This window comes from Schistosoma mansoni, chromosome 4 (assembly GCF_000237925.1).
Source record: "Schistosoma mansoni strain Puerto Rico chromosome 4, complete genome".
NCBI lineage: Eukaryota > Metazoa > Platyhelminthes > Trematoda > Strigeidida > Schistosomatidae > Schistosoma > Schistosoma mansoni.
Genome location: NC_031498.1, coordinates 10,662,520 through 10,687,500, shown reverse-complemented (window position 1 = coordinate 10,687,500; position 24,981 = coordinate 10,662,520). Strand labels below are relative to the sequence as shown.

Genomic DNA, 24,981 nt, shown 5'->3' with positions numbered 1-24,981 from the left:
TGGTTGTAGTAGTTCTCCAAGTTTCAGCTCCATACAGTAGAACTGTGTTGACGTTCGTATTGAAAATTGTGACTTTGATATTGGTTGACAGTTGTTTTGGTTTCCATATGTTCTTCAACTGTAGAAATGCAGTCCTTGCTTTGCCAATCATCGACTCTGTGTCTGCATCAGATCCTTATTGTTGATCGATGATGCTACTCAGATACGTGAAAGATCCTACATCTTCGAGAGCTTCTCCATTAAGTGTGATTGGGTTGATGTTCTCTGTATTGTATTTTAGGATCTTGCTTTTTCCCTTGTGTATGATGAGGCCTACTGCTGCAACACTAGTTGTCTTCATCTGCATTTGTTCGTATGTATGGGATAGAAAGGCCAAGTAATCTGCGAAGCCCGGATCGTTTAGTTGCATGCAAGCTGTCTATTGAATGCCGTGCTTTCCCGGTGATATGAAGGTCTTCATAATCCAGTCAACCACCAGAAGAAAGTGGAAGTGCGAGAGTAGACAGCCTTGTCTGACACCGGTCCTCACTTTGAAAGCATCTGTGAGCTGTCCTCCATAAACGAATTTGCGGTGTAGTCCGTCGTAAGAATTCCGTATGGTATTGAAGATGTTCTCAAGTACACCATAGTCCACCTCTTTCCGTTTATATTTTTCACTATCTAATTATTTACATACTTCTTATTACGTAATGATTCTAATGTTTTGTGATTACTATTTTAAGTCTATTTACTCACATTTGACCTCCTATTTCCTATGTTTAACTATTGATAAAACTTTTAATATTCTTACCACCATAAGTACACCTGTCTTCCCACTATCAACTTGTACTTTTACCTATTATGCTTGGTGATGTATTCTACTGCATTGTGATTATTGACTCAAAGCCTTGATTGGACTAACATTTTCGTATAAATATTCATGTATGTTAGAGTAAATCCTGATGACGATCTAAATGAAAACAGTTATTCGCTTACATGTGTTGTTCCAGATATAGATATGTAGAATTTTGAAAATGATGGTTTGTCTTTCGAAAAAAGAAAGTACTTGAATTTAGAGAAAAAATAGTAGTGTTTTTAACATGATATAAATAAAATAATAATTTGGATAGGAAAACATTTCATATAATTGTGCTTATCTTATTGAATAATGTCAAAAACAGTGTTTGTAGTATCAATGAAAATTGAAATACATTTGTCAATGAATATATACACAACAATCAGTAATTTGGTAAGAACTTATAATACAATTAGTAACCATGTAGAATTTCTGTACATATAAATATAGACAAAGCTTCTTTTAAAAATTCACTTATTCAAACAAATCATGATAGTGGTATTCATAAATTACTATAATAAACGTAACTTGGTTTTCTCAATAGTGACTAATGTTAATGAAGGTGTTGGTTGTCACTATTAAACATTGTTTTTTTACCGTAATATAAGTACATAGCAAACATTCTCTCGTTTTGTTTATTTTTATCCATAGCTACAGATCATCAATACTGAGTACGAAAAAACAAAATGTAACAAATATAATACTAGTTTTCCTCCTGATAGAATAACTTGATTGAATTGAAATCAAAGTTTTATACAACATTCATGAACTGTAGTTTACTACAATTAATTGTCGTCTCTTTTTACGTAGTAAGACAAAAGAATAAAATATGGATTAAGTGTTAATGAGAATTTATAAGAAGTACTAACAATAAATTATGTATTTTCGAGGTACACAGATTAACTCATTGTTTTAATTTATTTACTAACAATATGGATACTTTATCAGTATTATGAGGTAGATGATAAAAGATAATAAAAAACAAGAACCAGTAATTTCTTTCCTGAGTGCAACAACTGTTTTACCATTAAAATGTAATGATACGAATAAGATTTTACATCATTTGTTCTGAATAAATAATTCCGAATATTGGTTCGAGGTTTTCATAATTTATTTCAGAAAAAAGTCTTTTACTATGTAGAACAACTTAAATAATCGGTTTCGCATGAAATAACATCTCTCTGTAAGAAACGTTTTCAATTCACGTATCCACATTCAATGACATCACAATGTAGCGACCAAAATCTTTAGTTTTCAACAGTTTTCTTTGATACTATTAAAACATTTCATCAAAATGATGTTATCGTTCGCATTCAAACAAATACGATGCAGCAAAAATTTTGGAACAGTCCATAAAAATAAAACACAAATAGAAAACAAGCACTTTTGTATTACAGTATCAACATAAGAATTATTATACTACAATGTAAACGAATATTCTATTACTGTGTAAATTTTGAACAATATGCAAAGAGAATGTTAAACAACATTATGATTTGGTGTTACATACTACACATCATCATATCAGCATTAACTAACTAGAAAATTAAACTTATAATATACTGTTCACTGTAATCAGACTTGAAATATTCAGAATCATTCAAATTTCCTTTATTATATCAATTGGTTGCTAAAACAACAAATAAATGCATGTGACATAAGTAATTAAAGCTAATTCATTTCTATTTTAAGTGATGTGAATAACTTTGTGAGCTTTTTCCGTCTTAACAGTTAAAATAACTTAAATTAAAGAATGAAAACAATAGGCTTTGAAAAAAAAGTATTTCATTTTAAAGTTGAAAGATAAACTTTTGTATCTAACAGAAAAAATGTTTCCATAGTTGAAAGCGTGAGTGAATTGAAGCTAGACCACCAAGGAAAACCTGGAAGCACTGGACGGCCGTTTCGTCTTATTATGGGACTCCTCAGCAGTGCGCATCCACCAAATTTTATATTCACATTTTAATTCATTATGATAATTTAATACTATAAACATACAAAACGTATTTTAAACTTACCAATGTAAGATCGTCTAGATTGCATTGAACAGTATGGTTGCTTAGAAATAAAACAAGTTAATAACATTTTATTAATTTCGATTTTCAATATAGTTTTTAACAAAAGATTAAAAATTATTTATTTCCACAAGTTTCTGTCTGTTAAGTTGTGAGTGTTTCAAAAATATTTAGATGGAATGATTACCTCATAATCTCTAGTTCAAGACGAACTCTAGTTGAGTCTATCTATCTTTTTACATTATTCTTAAAACTTTATTTCATTTAAAAAACGAATCAGAAAGGGTTTTTGTGGATATTTCAGTATTTTCATAGTCGAAATCATGAGTCAATTGAAGTTAGACCACAATGGAAAACCTGGAAGCACTGGACAGTCGTTTCGTCCTATTATGGGACTCCTCAGAAGTGCGCATCCACGATCCCGCACTCGCGAGATTCGAACCCAGGTCCTACCAGCTTCGCACCGGAGCACTTAACCGATAGACCACTGAACTGGCTGGCATCCAACGGTGTTAATGTCTAACTTCAACCAATCCACGATTTTGAGCAACCGTTCACCAATTGTCTTCAGTGAGTTGATATCTCTACAACAGACCTTGTTGAACTCCACTGGTCACTCCTTTCCACTAGAACTCGAGGAAACATTTTTTACAGTCAGTCACTAGTGAGCATATGATTATAGATCCGAAGGGGTTTTTGTGGATATTTCAGTATTTTCATAGCTGAGGAGTCCCATAATAGGACGAAACGGCCGTCCAGTGCTTCCAGGTTTTCCATGGTAGTCTAGCTTCAACTGACTCATGATTTCAACTATGAAAAAACGAATCGTCACAAATGATATATGGCTTTAATCTTTCAATGCAAATTTGCTTATGAGATCTATTGACATACCATGGATAGTTTCTTATCTATGTGGTATTTTTCAATGTTGCAAATATTGAATACTAGACGTAATGGTTCTCGTTTTTAGATTCATAAAAATTGAGCATTTTAAGTGCATATAGATATTTTTTGATAATCATAAAATGCCGAATTGATGAGACACAGTTAAACGTCAAAACACTCAAAATATCAGTGATGAATATTTTAAAAAGAAACAATTTCGTAGACAATAATATTCTGCAAAGTCATTAAAATTTATGAAACATTATTTTCTCAATTTTCCTTTTAAATTATATGTCATTACGGCTAAACAATTCAACTCAACTAACTAATGTCATCATTATATTAAGTCCAATTACAAATCACGTGTATCAAGTTTATTGGACAGTATAGAGCTAACTTGTCGTACAAAACAATTTCAAATAGTAGAAAATATTCAATAATATTGTAGGAATCCTTATCTCAATGTTTAAAATGACAGGATGATTTGTTCATGATCAACATAAGTACTCTTGGAATGTCATTCATGCACAATACTTAAATTATAATTTGAATACTACATATAAACAAGCCAATATACAGTTGAACAAAGATAAATTATTTGATTGCATCTGATACTGTAAATTCTAATTTAATTATGGAATCACATGTACAACTGTTATCGTAGCGAACGTTTAATACTTAAGACTAGAAGAATCTGTTTTGATGAAACAAAATAAAAAGTTATAATTACTTTCCTATTTATGCAGGTATTTATCTCTCATTGAAGAAAATGGATGTAGATAGTCAGTAGAAAATTTACTACAAATTATGACGTCACTCACATTTCAGCGTATAGTTTACGTAATTTGATTCCCATTTATATGACATTCCAACGGAATGGACTTGTTTTTGCCAACTAGGAACTCAGTGAATTTTCTTGTAGAATATCCTGTATGTTTAATGACATTTTTAGACTTAAAATTATTTGTTATTAATATACCGATCGAATGAATTAACAATACGTTACTTTCGTTCATCCAAATATCCATTTTACCTTCCCTACAAATCGTGCATAATGATTCACATTGTGCAAGTTTAAAATGCATAATATCACTCCAAAAATATGGTAATACACACGTAACTTAAAGTGGGAGATTGAACTACAAGTAGTTCTGTTTGTTTCGTCACATATATATTGGTTTTTCACAAATACCCAAAATATTTGAAGTCGAACAACAGCTAGCAATATTGTTGAAGTAACTTATAAGATAGAATGAATGTAGTCAGTAAAAATAATTAGTTCTCTTAAGTTATTCCGAATGGAAAACACAGCAGTGTAACGGGATACTAAACTAAGGGATGTGATAATATATGTGCCATATTATACAACAGATGACTCTTTATTTCGAAAGAAATTGTTTGACTAGTTTACTTAAAATTACGTTATTTAATTCTGAACATATGTTTAATCTATTTGAACTGGTTTGGTATAGCAGAGAAATGACACAAATGTGCGATTTGTAATGCTACCTTAAAACATTTTGATAACAAGTCAAATAGAGATGGTTTAATGCTGTAGTTTTCTAGCTACATTTCCAGAACTCTAGTTACTTTATTTATACGCGAGTGGTGGTGATTCAATTCTAGATGAGCTTTCACGTGACTAAGACTATCTTGAGTGAAAAAAATGAATTCGATGGATATGCTGTTTTTAACACTTGATTTTGTCATACAAGCAATAAGACTTACAGTTTGTTCAAAGTCAATATTTGTTCTTACTGAGCGCCTGTTAATTTTCTGAATTATTCGATAATTATCAGCCATTCTACCAGATTCCCAAAATGAAGAAATTCGAAGCTGACGAAGAGATTTTAACTACAATTCAAAAATAATGTAAAAGAACATTTTACTATCGATGTCTATTATTTGTGAATTAAGAATATTTTACATAAACCTTGATGGTAAATCTATATTGCATTTAGACTAGTTCATAAATACATGAGCTTCATAATATACAACACACAATAGGAATATTCTAATTATTTCTAATGATTACTTCTTTGACATGAGATAAAACTAATGAAATACTTGTTCCAAATAAGAGCTATTCGAAGGCTTTTTTGTTACTTTTCATGTATGTAAAATAAATATGAATGAATTCCTTTCTGTTATATATTTAGAACTATAATCACGGATGTTTGAGCAATGCTACTCATTAAAATTGAACCGTAGACTATATTTGTAATATCAACAACATATGACCCAATTTGTTAAATACGGAAGAATTTTTTGTTGTTATTGTATAAATTTGTCAATGTTCTGTACATATCAGAATAAAAATAATAAAAGTAGTTTTCTAGCAACTGAAATATTTCAGATTGAAAACATTTCAATCCATTACCATAGGGTGATATTAACTTTGGATAGTTCAAATAAAAAGTCGCATGTTTTAATTTTGTAGAGTAGCTTATTTATCCATTTGGTCTCCTTAATTTAGTGATTGTAGATCAGATCGGTGATCGGTTTGTATTGTAAGAATTAATTACGTAATTAAACCTTTGTATCACTTGCAAAATTATTTTTAATTACAATATTTTTAAAGTGACTTGAGATATATATCTACACTATCAAAGACATGTTTCTAAAGCAAAGGTGAAAAAATACTATAGATTGGGTTATGATGAAATTTATTATATTGTAGCAATCAATTTTGTTTGAAATAATTTCATATTTAAACAAATTATATTTACTTTATATCTAGTTGTTCGAATCACGGTAATTAAGACTGAGATTGATCAGACTTTTATGATATGTACAGTAAGTTGACGAGTTTCAAGTGGGACGAAACGAGAGTCTTACGTTTCACTGGTAACCATCATCCATATGTTCTTAAAAATGCTTGTGACTGAGATACAATACTGAGGGAGTCCGCACAACATGCAAATATTGCCAAAAAAGACTGACCAACTGCAGTCCTAAACATCAGTAGAAAGATTCAAATAACCAGCACAAATGAAATAAGCATTACCGCATGTGGAGCGAAAGCACTGGGTGCGAGTATCAGAGTGAAGATCAACACTGAGATAAAAGACCGACCTAGCTGACGAGTGCCAAATAGAATGATACTCTCGTCCTGGATTTTCAGGCTAGCCGTCACTCATCTCTGTGTAAAAAGTATATATATATATATATATAATTCGTTCTACTTTGCAATTCGTAAGATGCAATTCAGTGTAAGTGCTTTTTTCGTTACTTAAAATAAGTGAATTTTTCAACTAAATGCCCTATATGTTATTTATTGTGGTGTTTTTATGTAGAATTCAGCATGTATTTATGTAGTTTTCTCTCGATTATTTAATGGTGAAAATTAAACAAAATTAGAGTATTTTTTCTGAACACTTACTATTGTTTTAATGACAAAACTAAGGAAAACAAATGACGAACTACAAGTAATTATTATGCCCAAAGACCATTCAGTCATTATAAATAATATTAGACATTCATTTGGTGACGCTATCAATTATTATGTGTACTAATTGTATCCTCAATTGTGCCTGTTGTGATTGCTTGTGCGTCTGGCTGCTTGCGGAATATATTTCCCACTTCGAACTTGGACTTCTCACTCTAATTAGTGTGGCTGGGATGCGTCAGAATAGCTAGCTTATTTGTCTTTGGTCACAAAGTCTTTTTCCTGTTCTCAGATTAGGGAACTCGTAATCGCTTCAAACATAACAAGATATGATCTTTTTATTTGTCAACAAATTTCTGAGTATTGGAATTATTTCTATTAGCTTTTAAACAATGAAGATTTACCTGGTTATTGTGATCGATGAGTTGTTTGATTTCTACGTATTTAGTAATGAGAAATGCGATTATTCAGTTTATTTTCTATGTTACTTTAAAATATTCATTTAAAAAAAAATTATATACTTAAGAATAAATAAACAAAAATTACTTTCTCGATTAACACGTATTTAGGAAGTCCATTTTAGCAATATATATTATCACTATGGTAATATTTTATTCAAATCCCTTTAAAGCTAATTTATGTTTACCTGTGTTTCCGTGATTATAACTGGTTGATTGAGTATAATCCAAGTGACTGTTTCATAACAAGCTGGAAAAGGTAAGGAACCTTGATATGTCATATAGTGAACAGTTGATGGTATTATTGCATCCAATAACAAACCGTGAAGCTTTTTAAACTGCCCTACATAAAAGAGCAGGTAAATAAAAAAATTATGTTGAACTTCATTAGTCAAATAAAAATCTAAATAAATAGACCAACGGCTAGAAGAAGTGATTTTATAAAATTTTATTTTTCATACACAAATGTAATCGTTAAACTACTTGAAAATGAGATGGATTTAATCAGAATTACTGAAAGAATTAATAGATTTTCATTATTTTGCAAGATGTGTTAACGACAGTTAAATTGTTTTAGATGTCTGTCAGGAGAAAACCTATAACTTGAAAAGAAATCGTCTTCGATAAAATCATTTAAACGATTTGTACAGTGATATTTATAGCTGATGGACAATTTAAGTGGTCCATTGAGAATAAGAAGAGGGATTATATAGTTTCAGGTGTCAAAAGAAAGTCATGTCACATTTGATAATTTAGAGAAGAATGATAAAGGAAAACCCGGTGTGTGAAAGACATTTATCCACTTAACGAATATGAGAATAGTGAACGGAAAAAAGAGAACGCGATAGCGAAGAATTATAAAGAATTAGAAACATTAGAAGGCCGTGTTAGCAACAATTTGCCGTCTGTGTAATATTAGCTGTTAGGTCCATAGAGGAGTACCACCTTACAGATGTTGCTTTCACACACGGCGTTCCAGCTTGAGAAGATGAATTGCTAAATCTTCTCCAGTGCATATGCTATCAATTGGTTCTCCTTTTGAACAAAATCATTTGGCTGTATGGATGACTTTGAAGGATAAATCTGGTCAGAATTAGAAAGACTTTTTAATGTTGAACTATTTATTGCTCTGCTTAAGCATTTAGAAAAACACTCAGAGTTATGTTTAGAGATGGATTCAGGACGACGTCGCTTGTGTAAACGTATAAATCCACATTGATGTGGACCGACTCTGGACCTTATCTGTGATATATCCACGAATGATTGGAAGCATCAAAAATATTTTTCTTAATGATTTCGTGAGACAAATTTCCGGAACTTCTACAACAGTATCTCCTTCAAAATCAATGTTCATGAGAAGAGTTTTTTAGAACTGGAGGCTATATATATTTAAGTTTAGGTTTAATGAACTTGAATGGACAGACAATTTCTATAAACATTTATTTAAGTTGGAACAGTTATTCGTTTGTTGTTTTTTCGGAGCATCTTTCACTAGCTGTTCAGAATAAAGATTGAATTAGGTTTTTTGATGTTTGATAGAATCAAGCTATGGAAATTCATATATCAGCCGATAAATAGTTGATTTTACATCTTGAGTACATGATATTGTAGTAAACAGAATTTTCATCACTACAATTTCTTTGGTTTCTCTTAAAAGAACGCTGTGTATTACTTTTGTTAAATTATTTATTGTTAACAGATTTTAGTGATACCTCAAACTGATCTTCATAACCCAATTCAACCTAACACTAGAATAGCTTCATCACTGCCAGTATTTAAATAAATTTTCCGTATGTTATCTAACAAGAAACGAAGTTACACATACTTTGCCTAATAACTCTGTTGACTGACTACAATAAAGCCTTCTCTAAAGTTTACAAAATTGCCTCTCGCTAAGCACATAAGAAACCAGAATAAAATATTTATTGCATCCATTTTTTTCCTACAAAAATTCATTGACAACAATAGTTCATCACAATAATGTTATAAACAATTCATAGTTTCAGTTTAAAAAATAATTCATTCTTTTTAGTTGATTTTCTTTTCTTAACTAGTCACAAAAACATAAAGCAGGCTATTGAATGGTACATGTCTAGTAGTCTATTATTTATTTCACTTCATTTATTCGTGTTGACATTATGTAGAGTTGATTTTATTGTGAAAGATCAATGACATATTTCTATTTAACCATAAAAACATTACCCTTATATTCATTTTTGTCTATCCATACATTCATGAACGCTTTATATAACAGTATGTTGCTCGGAATAAAAATTCTTATATCAATGGAATGACTAGAAGATACAAAGGTGTTTAATTTTTCATACAATAGAAAAATATCACTAACAATAGTTACTTTGTCAATCAAAAATTAATTACCTACGCTTTTCTTCATTTGATAATGATAGGGTGCGTGATAATTTCACAACAAAATAACTCATTTTAAATCTTAGTCAATAGGGCGAAAGTTATATATTAAAACTTTCCGTCCGTCTTGGTCTAATAGGAAGCAAAACTATAATTTTGAAGAAGTCATAATTTATTGTTATTGCGTCAATATGTAAACAATGAGTATTAGACAATGCTGTCTTTAATGACATACCTTTCAACTGCACATGATCTGCTATAGAAAATATAGCTTCCAAATCAGCTGACGACCGATTGCCAACCTAGAGAGTTTGTGAATAGTTACTTAAATAATAACAATAATAAACTGAATTATGCTTATACGGTTAAATATATATTTCAAAATAATAAAGTATTTTAAACGGTGTCATTACATGGCTGTAAAAAGTGAATAAAATTTTGCAATAGGACAAATGTCCTAACATGTTTGTGATTTACTAAGACAGTAATGTGTATTAGAAATAGTTAACGTTTGCTATGACTATAGGTTTAATAAATGAAAAGAATTATTTGTAAAGTTGAGGTGACTAAAGATAGAGTGTGAATGGTTTAATCAATGTGATAAAACTACATAAATGTATTAAATAATATTAGAAATGTTATAATGATCCAATTAAGTCACTTAATATTAAGAGAATCATGTTTGTTAAAAGTGATGAATACACAATTAGGCACGTAGCGTATCTAAACTAAACACTGTAAAGTTTTCCTCGCAACTCTTTATGTTTTCTACTATCTCCAATTCTTAAGTGTACACTTATCATTCATATCTCATGATTTTCTTACCATTAATTATGTTACTTATACCTAAATAGCATTTTTACACTTTATGGTTTATTTAGATGGTCTTTTCATAATAAATGTGACTCGTTACCTTACAGTAAATATTCCTCACTTTATTTTCAATGATCACTCGACTTTATAAATAACATTGAATGAAATTGAACCGTTTTTAATCTATAAATCTGTGTTTCTAGCACATATTGTTGTCTAGTTCAGTCAAAAGTCATGAATATACGTCCGATTTCGCTGATTTTCAGGTGTATAGCGGTACTATTAAATTAACTCAAACAGTTGTTAGTCTGTATGATCTTCGATATATATATATATATGCGTCAAAAAGTCATGTATCATCCAAAACTTAGCGTTTCTAGTGTATAATTTTACAAAACACTCGTATAATTGATCACCGTAATAAAACAGGCTGACTTTATTCATATCATTGTCGTGTTAATGATAATAATTATTGAAAGTCACTTTTTGACAAGGATTTAAAGTTGAATATTTGTATAGAATAAATATCAGTCGGTAAATAGTATTTTATACCTCCGACAGTAAAGTAAGTATAACCGTACCGTTACTAAATTGATTTTTTCCCCAGATTTCATGCCTATAACTCTTTTCTTTTAGAACACTTAACGAAGAATTTCCAAAAGTTATACGACAACATAAATTCCAAATTCGTTAAGGTTTTGGTCTGAAGAATATACAACGTCTGTCATAAAAAAATTTCAATAATAATGATTTCACTTTTCCCGATAAAAATACTTATATAACAATGAATTATACCGTTTCATCAAGCAAACTGAGACAGGTTTAAATCCATTGTATGCATCAACTAAATTTAGATACATTTATTTATACTGTCATTAAATATAAGAACTATTATTTATGCTCCACTAATGGACAGGTAAAGTATTTTCCAGCAAGAAAGAATAAAAACTGAAATGCGTGAACACTTTGTGATTAAAAGTTCTTGAATTTATACCTGGTATTTGGTTTTTGCAATCTCTTGAAAGTAACCAGTAACTAGACAAGTTGATGTTGAGTAAATGGGATTAGATGACATTTTCTATTATTATTCAAGCGAACTAAGGAGTTATTAGACATATCGATACACTGCTGATTCACGAAATTTTGGTTCAATTCAACAGTCACTTCAATGATAACAATTTAAAACGTGTAAGAATAACTTACTTGACAGAAGATAGACAATACAGCCAACCCATTCGGCTTAGATAGCGCAACAGAAAAATTTGGATATAAAATGTAATTGAATGCATATAGTTGTAGCTGTCAATATGAAACAAAAAAATGTAATCTTGGCATAATATGTCATAACGTTTTGTTACCTTTAATAAATCAACTCATACTAAAATAGCCACGAAATTCAATGAATGAACTCGTTACACAAAACCTAATTACATAATAGATGCCTCATAAATTCTGTACTGTCTACGGATTATATTACATTAGTGGAAAAACAAATCTATCCACCATCATTCAAAAAGTGGTACAATTATTCCATGTACTAAAATACACGGTATTTGAAGTGTAACTAGATTGTTTATGATACAAATATTTTAAGTATTGATATCCATACATAAACCATGCACTCAGAAGTATACGTCTGAGGAGACTAAACGTCAGTTATTTCAGCAAACTCGAGACGATTTCAGTTTTTCCTATGACTGAATTTTAGATAATCTTATAGTATCTACAAAATCAAATCATATGAAATTTATCTTCTTTTTCAATCTGTGCATAACAATTATCCGTAAAAACGTACTTTTCTACAAAAATTAGAATTTTGTAGGAAAAGTGTTGATGATATCAAAGCAACAAAAACATTGTAGCTGAACTTAACCTAAGAAATCACTGCTTTTGATAATAATGATTAAAATTCATCCAAACGAATCTCCAATGTGACAAAAAATCAACTTTTTAATAAATGATAACTTAATCATCTTTGTTCTGGCATGACTATCCATGTTTAATGCAATCTATTTATATTCGTTTAGAAATAAGAAGCTGAAGACATGAAGGCGTGGTTCAATGTAGCCCAATAAATTTTTTTAAACTACCTTCTAGTCTATGTTAATCTGTCTCTCAATTGTCACGATAATCAATACAGTACTGTTTTTTCTCTTGTATTATTAGCAAAATAAATATGTTAAAAAGCGATAATCAGTTTTTATCGTTTCCCTAATTTTGGAGTTGTCATAATTAGCCACTTTTGTGTTCAGAAGCAGCAAAGTTGTACGCTACGCCATCATTGTGTTCTAACTAATAATAAAGTAAACAAATCATTCTTGATAGTGAACTAATCTATACTTTGTTTTAGTCATTTAGCTTTTACTGATGGGAGAATAACTTACTAAAATTTAATCAAGTGTATTGCAAGATGAGAGACGACATCAACATATGTTCCTAGATAAATGCTTCAAATTGTTTCATTTATACAACTACGTAGTACAAAATAGATTTTACAGTATATGAATTACAACCATTAGCATTTTGGACAAACAAGAGTATGAACAACTAAATTTGGTTGAAAAAATTTGTATTTACCTTTAGCTAGTAATAGATGGTTCCTCATTAAATATAATTTGGAAGTGGAGGAGCGGTATTCACTTGATACTGGGTTTCGGAGCCTGACTGATATCAAGCCCCCTTAGAATATCTACATTTGGAAACATGTTTTCGAATTTATGATGCTGTTTCTTTCACTTTTCTGGATTTATTTTAATATTTAGAATTAAATTGAAAATTTTACAGCACTTAGTACATATTTACACAAGAAATTACTGTTTTACTGATGAAAATTTAATAAATTATATTCCGAATGAGTCACAAACGATATTAGCTACATTTCTCCTATTTACGTTAAAAGCGAATGCCAGCTACATTGTTATCATATTTAAATGATAGTTGCTCTTCAGTCACTAGATATACTTCGTCAATATTTTAAAGCACTCATCACCTATGTTATTTAGTGTACAAAATGAATCATTAAAAAATCTAAATCCATAGGATTAGCTGCTATTCATAAACAACAATTAAACGTTTTATCAAATCATATCAAAATTTTTACCTCCGCCGGGAATGAAATACCATCAATTTGATGATCTGAACCACGACTTGATTTTGAACCAAATTTTATAATAGCACCAAACAGTCTGTAGTCGTATACTAATGGTCCTTCACTGAATACAATTATCGTTGTTGAATCAAGAATCTTCATTTGTAAATCCTGTCCAGTATTCACTATCTCCACGTCAATCTGAAGGAATCGTACAAGCATACTTTTAGTATCTCAACAATTTTCTGTTAGCTACACAATATATTATGGATTATACATCATCTTAATGTGCAATCGACCGACTATTACCTGATTTATATTTAGCCTAATATCAGTATGTTCTGAACTGATAAATAAAACTTAGCAATTTGTTATGAAATAATATGAGTTAAGCTTTAAATTTTTGTATCTCAATCATCAATTTAACTAATGATTAAAAGTAGTTACAGCAATAAAATAATAAACATGTTTTAATGAGAATACAACAAATGTAACACCCAATTACTACAAAATGAACCAGTATATTTTAAATTGGATATAGAAAATAAAAAAATATGTACTTAGGACCGAGTGCTTGCCTGTTTATCCAAGCCTAGTATTTTTATCGGTTCCAAATTAGTATCAAATACTAAATGCTTTGTAGAGATGTTGATCGGTGATTGCATTTTTCCTTGATAGCAAGCTGACCAAACGTCATTAGTAATAGCCATGAGCGCCGTCTGCCCCCAGTGACTTGGACCTTGATGAGAACAGAAGAAGAATATTAATAGGCGATCATTCTGATAACGAAAACCGACATCGCAACTGTTTGCAAATACTTGCTAAATATGATAGTTTTATAAGATATGTTTCCTTCATGAATTTAAAAAAACCAAGAACAACAATGGAAGCAGGTTTGTACGAATTCATTTTTATTAAGTGAGTTTTCATCGTCTTACCACAACCGTATTCATACTGGAACATAACATAGTTTCAAGTAGTAATCATTGGTTGTTGAAAAACCAAACAAAACGACGGAATACCATTATTGTATATATACATGCATGTATGAGGTCATTTGAAGAAAAATATTGAAAATATAAAACGGGTAAGATATTATTTATACAAAAACTGTAATTGCAAAGACGAATTGGGTAGTAATTATAAAAGATCTTAAAAACTTTACTTAATGTTTGAGGAGTGAGTAGTAAAATTAACAGATGATTGAAAATTTAATCTTAAAGCGGATAAAATAACAGTTGGCTAGGCGAAGTTTGTATGCCAAAATGTAAGTAATAGTAATTGGGGAAAATTCAGTCAGTTTATCGATTTGCCGTGGGATTGCTAAAAAATAATTCCCTTAAAGCACATAAATTTGTTTTGACTTATCGGTAAATTAGGACAGGTAGGCATGTTTAATAATTTTCTCTGAATCAGAGTAACGTTTCGGGACACTAGTTTTGTTCACAATGTAGCACTTTGACGTTTTTTTATTTCCAAAATAACATTTTATTCAGCGTACTTACTTACTAATTTACGCCTGTTACCCCTCGTCGAGGAGTATAGGCCGATCAGCAGCACTCTCCATCCAACCTTGTCCTGAGCAATCCTTTTCAATCCTTTCCAGTTTCTATTGATCCTTTTCATGTCTATTTCCGATCTTCGATAAAGTGTGTTCTTCGGCCTTCCTCTTTGCCGCTTCCCTTCAGGATTCTAAGTAAGCGCTTGCCTCGTGATGCAGCTTGGTGATTTCCACAATGTATGCCCCATCCCCTTCTAACGTCTTTTCCTAATTTCCTCTTTAGCTGGAAGTTAGTATGTTCTCTCCCACAGTAGACTGTTGATGATGGTATGCGGCCAACGGACATTGAGTATCTTATGTGGATAATTGTTTATAAATACTTGTAGCTTTTTGATGATGGTTATGGTAGTGTTTTATTCAGCGTAATATTTATTTATTTTCAGCATGACACTTGACTTTTGTTTTATGTTCAGTGGAATATTTTAGTCGGCACAATAATGGGCTTATATCTTATAGCGTAACATTATTTCACATCAGTATGTTTTTAAATAATTAGGTGTGAATCTTGTGTAGTATGAAAGGTGTCAAATTTCGTTGAACGTGACCACCACGTTCTCTGTATTATCCTAAGTGAATTTCGAATTCGTTTTACGGTAAACCTGTGCAGGTATTCATTTGTATGATGTTTATTAACTAATCACCAAGGCTGATTAAAGTCGGTAATTAAATGTATGTGTTTGGTTCAGTGGCATTTTATTCTTGAAGAGTCAATAAATCTCTATTATTAGTCTTGTGTTGTCACTTTCCTTCGTGGTAGTTATGACGGTTCTCGTTTCTAAGTAGAATCAGCGGGACCGTAAGTGTTGCAGCGTTCTAATTGTCAGCGCTTAAGAAAACTTAACGTCACATTTGTGACTAGTCGGCTGGGTTTATCTGCACCTTAGTATTGACTTTCATACAGGGACTCGAACATGGGGTCTTACACTTCCATTGCCCAATGCGTGGGCCGAGAAAAGTTTACAAACTAAATGTAATCCAAATCCGTTGCACAAACTTATGATATAATGACTATACCGCGGCAACTAGCACAGAATGTACATAGGTCGACTAAACTGATCGGTATTCAGTCAAAAATTTCAGATGGACAAGTGATACCTTATAAAGTTGAAGAGTATAACAGACACGTTCTAAGCTTTTGTTTAACCCTATGTGGCCACAAATATTATACAAATTATGTACTGGCTTACATGGATAAGTGTAAGACTTGGTAAACAGCGATTTCTCCTATCGACTGGCTTCTTGCTTTACAGTGAAAGTTTTGCTTTTTGTCTCCTATTACCATTGACCAAGTTTTGCTCAAATAAACCTCGATAACGCATATAACCGGACACAAAGTGCTCTCCAAGGCACCATTTTGAAAAAGTCATTACAGTTTTTTAATAAATATCATTTCTTGTCAAATAAACCTGACAAACACATCGTTTAATGAAAGGTTTTGACACAAGTTAACTTTGATAATGCTTTGCTTGCATTCGACCAAATGTTTTCATATATAATAACTGGTTTCGTTATAAACAACAGCAATAGTAGATCGTGAGTATAAAATTTGTCATGATTTTGGTACTATTCCCTGGAGCAATACTGTAAGACGCTGAAAACTATTTTCTATTTGTTCCTGGGCAATAATGGATTCGCTTCAAATCTGTATTTCGCAGATGTGCACAACGTTTCAAACTTTGTCTCGCATTAATATTGTGCTTTGTAAATATATTTGTTAAACGGAAGTTTCAAGATGAACACATATTCCTTCTTGGGTACGTTTCTCGCCTTAACAAATCTAACCATTTTAGAATCACACTAGAATTCAATCAAAAACCATAAAAACATTGTGCACTTTGGCTTAACAGCACTCTTATAAATCACGATGACAACATTTCGGTAGATAGTCAATACCTAAATCAGAAGTTTGCTTTAGTTTGCAAAACGCTGAAAATTTAATTTTCTGCTTAACCGGATATAATGAGAGTTTATTTAAATTTTTATCGTTATCATCATGGCATGCATTATTGTGCAATATGATGATTTGGATTTAATTTATTTACAATTAATCTTTCTAAGTGTCTTATTGTTTACTGTAAGAATAGCCACTTGTTAATTCACGCTTAACTAATGATTAGTGAAAAAGTTAACTGACACCAAACATAACAAAAACTGAGCTCTTATCAATTCAATATAAATTCTTAAAAACGTCGTTTCTATTTGCGAGTTTTTTATCTTTTCGTTACAGATAAGGAGAAAGGCAAGAATATTCATTAGTGGTTCTGAATAACTGTCGACGGTCTTCAAGCATTTGATTTGAATAATAAGCAATAAAGTTTATCAAATCCATCTATCGATATTAATGTACTAGTCCTCATTTATGAGCTTTTGACGCTGGCACATTGTAGCTCATTTTTCATTGTGTTAGGTGTTTGAATACGTGAACGTCATAATTGTATTATCACAGTAAACAAGCGTTATTTAACTAGTTAGCTGGTTAGTATAATATTAACCTGCATGAGAATTGTATCTATACTTTTAAGTAAAGTGCTAAAATTTCGAGGACGTTTTTGATAGCCAGATCATAGGAATTATATATTCAGTTTAAAAAATCAACAATTAAACAAAATGCTTGAACATGTGATAAAATACCTCCTATTACGCCTTCTTTGTAATGCCACCATGTATCCCACGTTGAATCCCATGAACTTTCTTGCCACACAGCATTAAGTGACTCTTAAAATATTGAGAAAAAAAAATCGCACAATTCTGATTAATATGCTTGATTATTGCATTTTTGAGTCAATAATACTGATTTTTATATCTTGTAAATATAATATTGTTGAGGGAGAAGACACAATTGAATGAAATAGGGAAATTTTTCTTACATGTATTTCACGTAGAGGACTAATTTAAAAAAAAAATTAAAACAAATCATTTCTCTCAGCTAATCAAACCAAACATTATCAAGCAATAATTTCTATGCATGACTTACTGTCTTGAAAAACGGATAGGTTATCATTGGAGTCCTACTTTTTCAGAATATAAAGATGTACATTAAGAAAAGCCTAGTGAATTATACTTAATCCCCACGACGTAATTTTCTTCCAATACTCTAGGCATTTTAAAAATTGAAAACTTCCGTTAATGAAGCACTTGCCACTGGTTTCTTAAACCTCTACATGGATGGAAAGAACGTGAGACCATTTAGTCACTACCAAACATTGTTTTCCCAATTGTTTAACGCTCACCATAAACACAACGCTACATTTCAATCACACAGCTCAAAACCACTCAATATTTTCAAAGAACCGTACCTAAATATGAGGGTGAAAGTGTAGCTGAAAGTAAGCACATTATTTGAATATCAAGTGATGACACAATTAGTGAGGTCATTGATAAGAAAAATGAAAACATCGTGCATTGAAAAACTTTTTCTCCGCTTGGAATAAACTATCGTTCTGAAGATACTATTCGAGAAGCAGGAAGTTCTTTATATCTGGTAAATGTGTAGACGGGAGAGTTGACAAAAATAGATTGAACCGTTTTGATGAAGCGTACGTGAAAAATTTCTCGGTAAATAAAATGTCCCAGAAGCTTCCACAAAAGATGTTGAAGAAACCGGCCTGAACGTTCAGATGAACAGATATTTGGCTTAGTCTTTTTAATTACCGATAACACATAAAATTTGGCCTGACAAAAATCCAGTACATAACTTTTCTTATGTAATCTCCTGTGGTATTTATAGAGCGATTAAGAAGAAGTCCCGTCTATGTATCCACATCTTTTAAAAACTTTACCAATCATAGAATTATGCATAAGTTCAAACAATTTTTACTGATCAATGTCTTAGTTTGAACTGCAAAACGTTCACTGATATGAGATACATTAACAATATACAGCAAAAATGAACTACAGAAAAACAACACGTAAAATTTAGAAATTTACAAATAACTGAGCTTATATGGCGTAGGGTATACTCAAACATGTTTGGTCGACTTTCAAAAAGAGACACTAAAAAATATGACTAGAAACACGATAAAATTTTTATAAGTAGCCGAAAAAATCGTTGACAAAAAGGTAAGGCACCACGTTTCGTCAAAAAGTATCACTGACATAATAGCTTAACTTCATTCCAAGTCAAAATACAAGTATTTAAATGATGATAACTGTAAGAAGACGTACGATTAGTACTCTACTTAAAGCTTGATAAACACATAAAGTAAGTATGCATGAATTTATGATCAATCAAACAGTCAGATTTCAAGTAGTAGTCTGTAAAGCATATTTTTGGTTTATAAGTGGACGGTGAATCAAGTGTTTAAACATCACTGAAAAACATTGTATCTGAACAGCTTCCTGATGTACCTTAAGGTATTTGAAATATTGATAGAAACACTTACAAATAAATTTTTATGATCAAAAATAAAATAAATTTATATCCGTTCTTATCTTTCCACAGCATTTACATGGATTTTTATATGAGAGAAATAGTGAATTATTTGAGAAGTAATAAGAATCAAGTAAAATTTAATTGTCTGGATCAATCACAATTAAGCAAAAGTTCAATAATGTTCCTAATGTATCTTTTTGTTATTTCGCATGCTCGATGTGTAATTACCATTGATTATGTGATATAAATAAACCAGCTTACTTATAATCAGTATTAGCGATTTCAATTTATGAGAAAATCAAATTTATTAATGTGTGTGTTAAGATGAAATTATAGTATATTGTTTAGAGGTTGGCAAAGTGCTACATACGTCACTGTAGTCTTCTCAAATGGGCTTGACACAACACGTCGTAACTTTTGTCTCTTAGGATGCTTAAGCGACCTATGGATGGTGCTGAAAACTTCAAATTTGACGATGCGTATTTAATACATAAAGACTGCTGGTATAAATTTGTTCGATCAAAAGAATAAACCAGACTGATATTTTATTAAGCTAATTTTTAGTGGGTCGCTTGTAGTTAGATTAACATTCAGATTTATGTAAGCTGGCCAACTATAATATGAAATCAACCGATTAATAACTTACCGTGTGAATACACATTTGCAGTATAATAATTACCGATTTTCACACCGAATCAATTTTGGCCGTTTGATCAGGTTAAATACAAGTGACCAAATAAATGTACTTGTAAAATCTGTTACTAGCTGGCAAGCTAAAATCAGTCGGTAGGCGTTTGACCCGTCATTTAATTCTACCTCACATATATTTGGTCAACTTGAACAATTGAAGTAAGGTAAACAAGAAACTAGGAAGAGATATAATGAGTGTTTTCTACTTGCCATTGTTCACTTTTATTAAAAACAAAAATCAATCAGAAATACAGTTGACTTGTGCAAAGTTCAGGAATCCGTTACAAAAAAACATAAATTTATTTTGACTCTTGTGCATTGCAGTTCTTAAAGATGACCGTGCAAGTAAAAAACGAAAAAGAGGGGTTTCACAAATCACTAAAAGAAATTAAATGAGCTCACACTAAACTAGGGATTAAATTATAAAAATTACGTACAGTATCTGATTACATTACACATATTCACAATTTAAAACATACATTAGTTACACAGCAATTCAAGGATAAGCTAGAATGGATGCAGATCTACTTTGATTGAAATATATTTAAATTGATTGTTAAGCTTGCCTCTCCTTTTATAAATTCGATCTACTTCTACCTACCTACCATAAAAAACAATACAGTTTGAAATAAAGTAAATGGCAATCAAAACTTGTCGCATTACATAAAGATTATCTTTGTCTAAAACTTTTAGGCTCTGTCCTACATAATAACAGTGATACGATCTACATTTTGTCTCAATTCACGGCTAACAAAACAAACATGCTAACGAAGATACAAGTTGCAAAAGTGTTTGTCCTTCCAGTCATTTTTAAAACATGATTATCTTAAGAAAACTAAGTGAAAGATTATTGGTAATACACAGAAAACAGACAAATGAATCAAAAAACAATCAACTTATCTGTGAGATTATAAGTAAACCAGCTAACAAAATGTAAACTTGAAAGTTTTCAATAAAATGTTTAGTTATCGTTTGCAATAAATGCAAAGAAAAATGAACAATAAAACTGTAAACATTCAAAACAGCCTGAATGCAAGATACGTGAGACAAAAATGTATGTATGAGTTCATATGCTCGATATAACAAGCATTATTTTCTTATGAAATTATTTATAAAATATCTAACAAAAAATATCAAAGAAAGTTAAATGGGGAAAATGATCAGAAAAACATAAAACCAAATAAACTTCAACCCATAAGGATGGCAAACAATGACGAAAACATTATAGTATCATAGAAGATCAAGGAAAATACGCGCAAATGAACAACAGTCTAAAGACAGAAGAATGAGGACATTTTAAAATAATTAAACCTTCAGTGAGTGGAAAATTGTAGCTTAGTTTAAAATATCAAAAACAAAATTGACGATCAAACCCCAACCAAAGGAAAGTGATTATCGAAAGGCTAATCAAACCTCAAATGCTTCATCGAAAACACCACATTTGCTCAAATTTGCAAATTTCACAAATTAGCAGCCTAATAGCAAGTAGGAAGTGGTAACAACATTCACAGCAAGACTAATTCAGTGCTTAGGTGAGATTTGTTCGTCATATCGTCTAATGATAGTTACAAAAAACGATAAAACGACAAAGATGTTGAACGAAATTACCGGACAAACAATCGAAACATTTTCAGTCAATTCTATTAATACGTCAATACACCAAATTCGCCATCAAACGATAAATGTTTCTTTGTACTTATCTTGGGCACAAAGTGTGAGCGATCTCTTTACAATAAACTAGTTTACTTGATTATTGCATTGAAATTAAGCTTCCTTCTGTGTTAAGGGTAGTCTATTAGTAATATTATGCTAATTGTATTACTATTGATCATTCACAGATGACCTAATACCGAAACACACTTCTTCAAACTAACAGTAAAAATTGAAACTGCTTTTAGTTCACACCTTACGAATATAACGGCAGCTAAACAATCTTGATCTTATTGACATCTTTGGTTTTGGACTACATACAGGTAAATACAAGACAGTATAATTAAAATTATACTCATGTTTAGACACTCAGATGGAATTAAAGATAAAACTGTTTCCTTATTTATGGATCTGTCCCACTACACTGAACAAAAGCTTTTGCAGTACACATAAGCCACTGAGCTTAGTAATAAACCAGTTCAGAATCCACATAATGGGGCAAAAGTTATTTTCTAAAATTAACAAACTCATTCCTCAATGAGTTTGTATTCTGTAAATATTTCTAGACATTAAGTCCCGTCTCGTGGTTCCGTAACAAAACTGCATGTCTATAGTAAAACCTTGGATTGATTTTTAAGTCGGGTAGAAAACCACAAAGAGATTGGTTTCGGAGCCTGGACACGAAAGAAAAAGATAGGTATTCGTCTGAGAATAAACCGATGGAAGCAACTCGAAATACACTTCCTAATATTTCATATTGAATACCGAATCGATGAAAACTGCCTACCTAAACTCTCGCCGAATACAAAACATGCGCTCGTTGATTACGCGTTTACCATACCAAGTCATGATGCTACCGGTATGCAAATTATACATAAAATAGAATAGATTTAAGATAAAGGTCTACTTAAAATAACCGTAGAATACGAAGCTCCCAAACAAGTCTAAAAATCAACCTAGTTAAAGTTTCAGATGTTGGTTAACCAGAACAGAACTGCCAAGGTTTCTTATTCTTGTTAAGTAGGTTAAACAAAACCTCTTTTTCGAAGGGCGCTAAATACTCACTTATGTTTATCAAAGTTTTTGAACTCACACAAAGTAGTTGATAATATATAATCTTAGCCGTCTTAATAGATCAATCAATCATTCAAAAACTACGGCCAACACGAGTTACTCAACTGGACTAGTATACGCGAAAGATTGCGTAATTTTATTCCATGCAGAGTCAAAACACGTCATAAATGTGCTATCTCCATTAAACGTTCGTAAAAATAGTGATAAGGTCATCTATTGCTTCAAAAACCACAGTGCTACAACATCTTCAACTACTTACGATGGCAAAATAGTTAGCTCAAGTCAGTACACCAAACAGCAGTCAACCAAATATTTTTGAGTTCTAAACAAGATTTTGCAAAGTACATTGATTCTAATTAGTTGTATGTTTTTGCTGAACGACTATTCAGTTGGTCTGCATTCCAACTAACGTATGATCATAGTCCATCAAGTGGAAAGCGTCAAAATAACTGAAGGCTATTTGAGTTTGTACGCTATGGGCGAGCAAGACATTAAACAGTAAACTTGGACAAGAGAAAAACTGACGAAATAAACTTGACACTACACTTTAAGTACACAAGTATCAGAAAAAAGTCTATAAGAGCCCGTGAACTATTTTCGGAGTGCGATAAACCCACTCTCCTACTTATGCTATAAATCGTAACAATAATACAGCAGTAAAAGAACAAAAATAACTTACTGGTTTTAGTGAAGGAAATAATAGCGAAAACTGTCAAGACTCCAAAAATCATTCCCACAGATCAGGTGGGCGCATCTGTTTGTTATGGGGAATTTTCATCATAACGAAGCTATAGTCTAAATGAACATGCGCAGTATAAAGTAATGGATTCAAGTTTCTAACACCTAAGGTCGTATACTTAACATCGTATTCAATGTCCAAAAAATGAAGTAGGTCGCGTTTCAATATCCATCTATTTAAATATGGGTTCAACGTGAATCTTTTGTGTACAATATCTTGGATAATGTTAATCATCAGATTCTGACAATCGAACGGAGGTTAGCAGACGAGATCACCAAGCTAACCAGTTGCTGTTAGGGTTTAAATAATGAATAAGGTACATAGCTTAACTATAGGTTTTACTTTCGTTTGATTAGTAACCTCCAATAAGTCAGGCATTTGCTTAAATAATTATGCGATTGGCAACATTTGAAATGACTTTCCAATGCAAACAATTTTATAGGCGTTCGAGACTGGTGCCTATCTTGCATCTCAATGAACTACTATATAGTCAAATGCCAAGTTGTTTGCCCTAAATGTTTGTTGAGTTGCCGAAGTAAAGTGCGAGATAAAAGCCAGTTGCTGAAACTTTTATAGGCGTTCGAGACTGGTGTTAATCTTGCTAATTTTAATGCACATTACCAACTGAAGAATGCCTGCAATACAATAAAGACATGTCCCACCACATGATGTGTATGAGTGTTTGTAATCTTTTGGGTAGCCATATTTTCGTTTTCATGCTTATTTAACACCCCGTATGAGCAAATATATTATTCGTTTCGTCTATTATTTTCATCATCCTTGATTTGTAGGATAATTGCAATTGCATTCATAGGAAATGAAAATTTACCAACTTTGAAGGCAATGTGCGCAATCACTTCAGGTCCGACAATACTGAGATATCTGTATTGCATTGCACCGAGCAGTACCGCCGTATGAGTGCAAAACAATTATTTAGCGAAATTTTGAGTCCTTTTATCAACCACGAACCTTCAGGTGATTCACTGATTTCGCCTTCAATTAAGTTTACGACTCCGAAGTTTCAGCAACTGGCTTTTATCTCGCAC

The 24,981-nt window shown here is 31.5% G+C and overlaps 1 protein-coding gene across 1 annotated transcript; it reads right to left on the bottom strand.

The window, feature by feature from the left end:
* Window positions 1-2,010: 2,010 nt before the first annotated feature.
* On the bottom strand, window positions 2,011-20,685 carry Smp_135470 (carbonic anhydrase-related; the record flags this gene model as incomplete). The annotated part of the gene is made up of 10 exons (XM_018796798.1): window positions 2,011-2,108; window positions 2,854-2,893; window positions 5,464-5,589; window positions 7,770-7,924; window positions 10,184-10,250; window positions 11,965-12,060; window positions 13,862-14,050; window positions 14,479-14,588; window positions 18,042-18,125; window positions 20,679-20,685. 10 exons carry the CDS (start codon window positions 20,683-20,685, stop codon window positions 2,083-2,085), a joined length of 900 nt encoding a protein of 299 aa, XP_018651904.1. The 3' UTR covers window positions 2,011-2,082.
* Window positions 20,686-24,981: the final 4,296 nt, after the last annotated feature.